The sequence below is a fragment of the Arachis ipaensis genome, chromosome B9 (assembly GCF_059453495.1).
Source record: "Arachis ipaensis isolate K30076 ecotype BB chromosome B9, ASM5945349v1, whole genome shotgun sequence".
NCBI lineage: Eukaryota > Viridiplantae > Streptophyta > Magnoliopsida > Fabales > Fabaceae > Arachis > Arachis ipaensis.
In genome coordinates this window covers 14,402,186-14,410,605 of record NC_142444.1, presented here as the reverse complement: position 1 = coordinate 14,410,605, position 8,420 = coordinate 14,402,186, and the positions used below count along the sequence as shown (strand labels likewise).

General features: G+C 37.9%; 1 protein-coding gene, 1 non-coding gene and 1 pseudogene across 2 annotated transcripts; 1 reads left to right on the top strand and 2 right to left on the bottom strand.

Moving 5' to 3' along the window:
- Window positions 1–1,644: 1,644 nt before the first annotated feature.
- LOC110270183 (uncharacterized) lies at window positions 1,645–4,719 on the bottom strand. Its single transcript, XM_088498362.1, has 4 exons — window positions 4,630–4,719; window positions 4,445–4,556; window positions 4,221–4,335; window positions 1,645–2,125 (listed from the first exon to the last, which is right to left on the bottom strand). Exons 1-4 carry the CDS (start codon window positions 4,717–4,719, stop codon window positions 1,645–1,647), a joined length of 798 nt encoding a protein of 265 aa, XP_088354488.1.
- A 1,852-nt stretch (window positions 4,720–6,571) lies between these two features.
- On the top strand, window positions 6,572–7,699 carry LOC148543822 (uncharacterized; annotated as a pseudogene).
- Window positions 7,001–7,109, bottom strand: LOC148543823 (small nucleolar RNA R71). The gene has a single exon (XR_015901463.1). It is a non-coding gene; the product is annotated as a small nucleolar RNA R71 (small nucleolar RNA).
- Window positions 7,700–8,420: the final 721 nt, after the last annotated feature.

Sequence of the window (8,420 nt, the reverse complement as noted above, 5' to 3'; positions counted from 1 at the left end):
CAAAGTCTAAATTCAAACAAGTGTGTATAAAATTTTATAGCAAATATGGAACAAGTTAAACTCTATTTAGAAAAGGAAACCCTGAGGTAAAAATTTACTTATCAGTCGGTTTCAAAACTTTATTTAAAATAATGCATGTCAACTCCAAAATAACTTTTCCAATTTAAAGGATAACTATGGATGCAATTTTTAAGCGAGAAGAATTGATTTAAGTTTCTTAAGAGAATCTAAAACTTGCTTCAAAAGTTCACATCAAAACTCTAAGAATACACTTGAAATTGCCATTACATAAGAATATTCAAGAGTATTAAGATGTACTTAAAAGGGAATTAGACCAAACAAGAAAGGATCTCAAGTCAAGGGAGTCCAAACAAGATCCACGAAGCATGGGACACCAAACAAGCTTTTCATTGGTTCAAAATGATGCAACACTCGTCAGGAAAAACAACTCAATCAACAGTGAATTTTCAAGAAAGAACCTTTGACTAAAGAAGGACAATTGGGAGGACAAATAACACACTAGATAGAAACAATTTAAGTTGACTTAGAGGAGCATGAAATTCACAAGAGAAGGAAAACTGCGACTACTAGTGGTGTTCATAAAAGAAAAAGAGTAGTTAAAAACAAAATCAAGTATCATGACCATAGAAACACAAGCTTAAAGAATTAGCCCATACTTGAGAGGAAAGGTATGAACCTAATATTTTCAAAAGAACAACAATTACGTAAATAATGTATCATACTAAATTAAAGTCAATTTGTCAAACGAAAACTAACTGGAAATAAAGTGAAAAGCCTTTCCTTTAAGAATTTAAAAATACCTAAGTACGTAATCAAATAAAGTTACGTATAGGGACCATAATAAAATTATTTTGAAAAGTCAAATTGTATTTAAAGTAAGTGTAGTTCCGTAAACCAGTAAAAGAACATGCGAGGTATTAGAAATATAATTTTTAAATTGCATAAGGAATTTTCAAAGTTTTATATAGATAGGTGTATATCAAATCAAAAGCGATTTTATAAAAGTTTGAAAATTGGTTATAAATATAGTCAATTAAGAGAAAAACTGAATCATCATTTTTTTTAAAGACTAGAAGTAAGGACATAAAAAGACACGTTACATCAAGACAAGTTCAAAATCATGTCTAAAAATTACATGAATCAAGAAAAGAGCTCAAACAGAGAAAGACGGATACACCAAGAAATTCAAACCGGCATATGCAATTTAGAATCAAGAAGAATGCATATGAACAGAAAAATAGGATTGAAAACATCAAACTGCTTCCCAAAAGAATTGACAAGAACATCAAAATAGGCTAAGAAACAATAAGTCACACGACATCCAACAGAATCCAAAGCACATAACTGAGTAACCTCGAGAAATAGTTTCTAACGTTTCCAAAACCCGCGATTTACTTTACTCAAAACTCGTATATCATCTATGATAACCCATCAGTGCTTTCATATACATAATTCACTAGTATTAAGCTGGCCAAACTTAATATCAGGAATTATGCAACGCAAGACTAATGGCATTAATCAATAGACAGTCATGTGCATAAAGCTCTAATTCTCGTCATTCAACAAGACTTATTACATGACAAACGCTCAGAGTATGCAATTGAAGCATAGTCGGTCCATTCCTCAGGCTCTACAGGAAAGACCGCTCTGATACCACAAATGTAACACCCTAACTATCAAAATGTCACGCTTCCGGCTGCGCCACTCTGATAGCTCGAGTATTACCACGACTTTTATAATATTTAAGACTAAAATATGAGCCTGTTTAAAACTTAAAACCGCATAACACTTCGATAACTCTTTTTCGTGAAAACCTAAACATACATGTACATACAATTCAGATATAACCTTAAGATATATATATATACATATACATAACACTAGTTTACAATTATACATATCATAATTTCCTATCCCTCTTACAAGCTTCATAAAGATAAAGGTGAGGGAAAAATAATAGCTACGGTGATACAAAAAGACCGAATAAATAGAAAATAAACATAACTCTCCTGAAGCTTCGCCTTCCATATCCTGAAAAGGAATAACCTGTAGGGGAGTGAGAACGTCGTCCTCGCTTGTTCTCACTATAGGATTACAGAATTTGCTATAACAAGATACGTAAAGATAAGATCATTCTTAGAGTTCAGTGATCATTGCTCGTCTTATGAGTCTTTCCAAAAATCATAGGTTCACATTCGAAATCCAGAAAATTCCTTTTTGAAGACTTGCTAAATTTCTCAAATATTCTAACACAAAACCTTTTTCCTTAAAAAAAATGTCTGAAAAGTTTTTCCTAGACCGCAATCATGAAAGCAGTTACCTACGCGGTATAAATGATCATCCCGTCCCAAGCATAAGTTCATTAAGTCTATGCTGAACCGATCAGATACTTTATACAGAACTAGGACTCAATATACCAATCACGGCCTCAAGCCCATCCAATCCAACACGGCCCCCGGCCCAAACAGCTAGATCAGCAACCAACTCTTCACAAACCAATCAATTCAAACACAATCACAATTAATGTGGTTCAAGCACAATCAAGAGCAATTACAACAAGTATAACAGTTAGCAGTTAACATAAGTATTCACATAGACAAACCAAATACAATATGCACACCCAAACAATATCACATAGATGCAAATGATGAATGCCTGTCCTACTGGCTGTGATATCACATTGTCGGTTCAATTGCCAACCCGACACATTCCCATGGGAATGTTGCCTTTCGATCACATATAAATGGGAACCCTCTGGGATAACGTGCCCGCCACACGGTCCAGGATGTCAGTGCCTGCACACTCCTGTGATCCGAAAGGATGTGAGCGGGATACTTTGCCTCCGACCTCACATCTACACGTAAGCGGGATTAACCACCATCCTTACGCGGGCACCGCAACCTCGACAAGGGGGATTAACCACCGTCCTTGCCAGGCACAAACGACTTATCAACAATCTCATCAATTATCAAATCTATCAGCATAAGTGGGACGAACCCGGCCCTTATGCCTACCAAACAATAACTCATCAATCTTGATGATATCTACAATCAATCAGGCCCAAAATCTTAATTCAAAATCATTCTTGGCCCATTTACTTTTAAGTAACAAACGTAGTCAAATCACAGCTAGCCAAGAATCACTTTTCAAAACGGAGCCACTTTCCACATCTTTCCAACACTTCCAAAGATCTCAAAACCATGCCAAGTTCAAAATCTCTTTGAAAGACTCAAAATAATTCATTTCTAAATCAAGATTTGGTCGTAAGATTCCTCAGCGGAGTCTCAAGACTTTAGGGGAGAATAACCTAACTCATTTCTTAAATTCCTTGAAAACCTCCGAAACTTTAACTTCTTGAGTTGAATAAATAGAATAGGGTTTAAACCCAAAACCAAATCGTGTTTCCAATTATTCCGAACCAATTTCAAAACCAACCAAACTTAAGCCAAAACCAAATCATTTTTAAACCGAAAACCAATTTCAGTTTCATTCTTAAATCTGTTTCCAAGGGCTCGGGAAGTGTTTCAATTTTAATAAATCAAAGTTCCAGAAAATACTTCAAGCTCTTCCTAAATGTCGTAAAGTGAAATAGATTAATTGAAAACCACGTTTATTTTAAACCCATTAAAGCCCCCTCCAAAATCTATTTACGTAAATCAATTTCCAAAACATAAAAATTTCATATTTAAATTGATTTTTTAAGGCATAATTCCTTTCTTAATAATTACATCCAAGATATAGAGATTTTCCTACTAAGGCAAGTTCAAACATAATTTATTTCTCAAATATTTAAGTCAAAGCATAATTCATTCTTTTCCAAAATAACAATTCCAATCAAAATCTCAGATTTTCTAGAAATTTCGACAGCATCTCCCCTAAAACTTGGACTTTGCCACCTTTTTCGAGTCCCAACAAAACCAATCATCAATCCTTTCTGACAGGTTCAAGACTAAATCAGTTTCCAATAAAACAAAACTCAACTTTCAAATTATCAAAAATCATTCAAATCAACCAATCCAGAAATCTCCAATTTACCAAAATCAGACATTGTTACAATCAAACAAGCACCCATATTCATTCAAGATAAAACCAGACAATTCATAAGACTCACATAACCACCAGAAATACATTTTGTACAGCATATCTATTTATAACAACTTCCACTTTAAAATGAATCAGTTTGTATAAAAATCCCCTACCTCGATACGTTGAAATCACAACCCAAACTCGCTAACTGACTCCTTTCGTATTGACCCGAATCGACTGCAGTCAAAACCTCAGCTCCAACCCGCTTTCTCAGCAACCACAACCACTCTAATCACAACATATAATACCCGAGATTAACTCTCATAACAACGAATGCTACAACACCTCAACGTATAATGAAGCAGTAACTAGAGGGCTTTCAGATCGAGACGCTTACCGAACGAAGAAGGAACGGCTGAACCGAAACAGCGGCGGTCTCTAAACCGGCTTGGCGGCAGCCCGACAGCCACCTCAAATGGCAGCGGCGACCCGGACTTCGGCAATGGTGGCTGAAACCCACATACGCAAACGATAAAGTTTCCAGAATTTTAAACGAATGAAAATCAAATTCAAAACCCTTACCGGCAGAGTTTTCTGGCGACGGCAGAAATGGCCAGAAGCTCCGGCGGTGGTCCCAGAAGTCACAGAACCACTCCCGGCGGTCAGAGTCATGGAGACGCAGCTCCTTTCTCCGGCAGCGGCACCTACGGCGGTAGTTCCGACGGAGGCAGTGCCGGCGACGCGAACGGCGGCTGGGCATGATGGTTAGACTCCCAACTCAGCCTCAGATCTCTCTCTTGTTTGCTCTGCGACGGCGTAGGGACGGCGGCACGGCTAGAGGTGACGGCGCAACGAACAGAGGCGGCGGCAAATCTGGCGGCGACGGCTCCTCAACGGCGACACACCCCACGGTGGCAGCTTCCTCGTGATGGTGTTGGGTCGGGACGGATCGGCGGCGACGGGTCAGACCCGCGCTTCCCCTTCTCGCGGCTGAGCTCTCCACACTCGTTCTTCCTCCCTCTCCCTCAGCCTAGTTCCGCGGCTTCATAGTGGCAGGGACGGCAGGACGCGACGGCGACAGTGGCACCAGGCCGGCGATGCACCTCCTCCCCTCAGATCTCCCTTCCCTCTCTTCTCCTGGCGCAGCTCTCTTCCCTCTCTTGCCTGTTCTTCGCTCTCTCACCCTCCCCGGTGCAACACGGCGGCGCGGCGGCAGTGACGCCCGCCGGCGCCGTCCCTTTCTCTCTTCTCATACCGGCGCTCCCTTTCCTAGCTCCCCCCTTTCTTTCTTCTTTTCTTTCTTTCATAAAAAGGAAACCTTGGGTGCTTGCTGACGAGTTTGATGAGTTAGGGGAAAGGGGGATCTTCGGCGGCTACTGGGTGTGGGGAAAAAGGGAACCGGGCTGGGTTAGGGTTTTATTATTTTGAAAATTAGGGTTAGGGGTAACTTGGTAATTTCAAATAAAATTGGGAATAATATAATAATCGAAACCCAAGTTAAATCCAACATTAATTGTATATAGAAAATACTATTTGCTCGTCAATTTTACAAATTATTTTCAATAAAATGTCCAAATCAAATAATTAGAAATAATATACTTAAATCCTTTGTTTTTCCAAAACAGTAGTATCAATATTTTAAAATATTAATTATTTAGTCCAAATCATATAAAAATCCTTATTATTTCACAACTACAAACTTTACAATTTAAATATATAAAATAACTCAATAATTATAAAATTAGATAAAATCTTAATTTAAATAGCCCAAACTCATTATTTTTAGATTTCTAGAACTTTAAGTTGTAAATAGAGAAATACTCCATAAGCATAGAGTTTGGATAAAAACCTTAATTTATTTCAAATTTAATTAATCAAAACTACCTTTAATTACCTTCAATAAGATAATTTATGAAAATTAAAAATATAAATAAATATATGATTTGAGATTAGTTCAAAATAGGACTTCTCAAAAGTCTTGGCGGTGCACTTGCCGGTTAGTTTGTAGTTATAATATCCGCACCAAGTTTTTGGCACCGTTGCCGGGGATTGATAGTGATTAACAACTATTAATTGTTTGATTGCTTAGATTAGGCATTTTAGTTTTAATTTTATTTAAATTTTGCTTTATTATTTTCGAAAAATAAATAAATAAATAAATAAATAGCACTAATATTTTTCTTAATTTCTGAAATTAAGTTTGGTGTTTCCTAGATAGTCTTATTTTAATTTTTCTTATTTAATCTGCCTAATAATTTCGAAATTTTTTGTTCTATTTTAATAAGTAATTTTTGAATTTTAGAGTTAATTTTCTTGTATCTTTTATTTTATTTCTTTCACACAGGTTACCTCACTGGGAATTCTCTACACTCTGACGTAGAGATTCCCATCTTTTCTTGTTTTCTGTCTGTTTATGCACAGGAACAGAGACAAGGAACCTCTTTTAGACTTTGATCCTGAACCTAAAAAGACTTTTAGGCGGCATTTACAACAAGCAAGACTTTACAAGGTTGCAGAATCCACTATGGATCCTAATAATGCTGTTAATGCCAATGTGGCAAATCCGAATGGGGATGATCAGCAAAGGAGAGTGCTTGGCTCTTACTCTGCTCCTACTGCAGATCTTTATGGAAAAAGTATTGTGGTGCCTCCTATAGTTGCGAACAACTTTGAGTTGAAGCCACAATTGGTCACTCTGGTGCAACAAAACTGCCAGTATCATGATCTTCCCCACGAAGATCCAAATCAATTTATTTCTAATTTTCTGCAGATTTGTGATACTGTGAAGACAAATAGAGTGAACCCAGAGGTGTACAAACTCATGCTCTTCCCGTTTGCTCTGAGGGATGGAGCAAAGCTATGGCTAGATTCCCGACCCAAGGAGAGTTTGGATACTTGGGACAAGGTTGTTACTGAGTTTCTTACTAAATTTTTCCCACCAAAGAAGCTGACTAAACTTAGGGTGGAGGTTCAGACCTTCAGGCAGAAGGATGGTGAAACTCTTTATGAAGTTTGGGAGAGGTACAAGTTACTGACTAGGCAATGCCCTCCAAACATGTTCTCCAAATGGACCTAACTAGATATCTTTTATGAAGGCTTGGGTGAAATGTCCAAGATGTGCTTAGATAATTCTGTAGGTGGTTCATTGCACAAGAAGAAGATACCGGAGGAGACTATTGAGCTAATTGAATTGGTTGCTAGCAACCAATATTTATACTCATCTAACAGGAATCCTGTGAACTCTGAGACTCCTCAGAAGAAGGGTGTTATAGAAGTAGAAGCTCTTAATGCTCTTCTTGCTCATAATAAACTTATGTCTCAGCAAATAAGTCTACTTACTCAACAGATAGGTGGCATGCAAGTCTCAGCTATCAACACCCAAAATCCACCTCAAGAGGTCTCTTATGACATGACAGGTAATTTTGTGTAAAATGATAATTATGGTTATGCTCAATCCTTTTCTGAACAAGTCAGTTACATGGGGAGTTCTCCTAGAAACCCCAATAATGATCCCTATTCTCAGACCTACAATCCGGGGTGGAAAAATCACCCAAATTTTGGGTGGAGAGAGCAACCTCAGAGGTCACAGAATTTTAATAATAATTCTCAGGATGGTTTTCAACAGAAGAATTTTAATTACCACCAGTTTTAGTCATCTCAGCAAGCAACTTCTCAGCCCCAGTTGAACAATGATTTGGAAGCAATATTGACAAGTTTTAGACAGGAAACCAGAGCATCAATCAAAAACTTGGAGATTCAAATGGGTCAACTAGCCACAAAAGTTAATGAAATTGATCAGAGGACCACTAATAGCCTTCCTGGTAATACAGTTCCAAATCCAAGAGAGGAATGTGATGCGTGAGCATCTTTCCTATCTTTTCCTAGTGAATTTGCATTTAAATTGTTGAGTTTAATCAAGAATTAATTATCTTTTATCCACTTTGGATGCTACTTTGAGTCTTGTGAAATTCTGTTTAATTTAGGTAGCATTCGGCTGGATTTGATGGAGTTTCCGTAGAAAAAGAGAAGAAGGCGAATGATGCTGTCAACCCTGACCTCTCTGCACTCAAACCTGAATATCTGGAGCTACAGAGGTCCAATAGACGTGATTCTAGTGGCGTTGGAAAGCTAACGATATATAATAGTCTATACTTCTTCTTCACCAAGTCAGCAAAGGTGGCGCCTAACTTGAGATTTCTCAAGTTAGGCGCAAAGACAAGCCATCCACATCAATCCAGCGCAGCCAAGGTTGTGCCTAACTTGAGATAATTCAAGTTAGGTGTAAGGATGAAGGAAAAGCGCTAAAGGAGTCTGCCTAGGCTGCGCCTAACTTGAGAATTCTCAAGTTAGGCGCAAGACACCAACAAGCACGC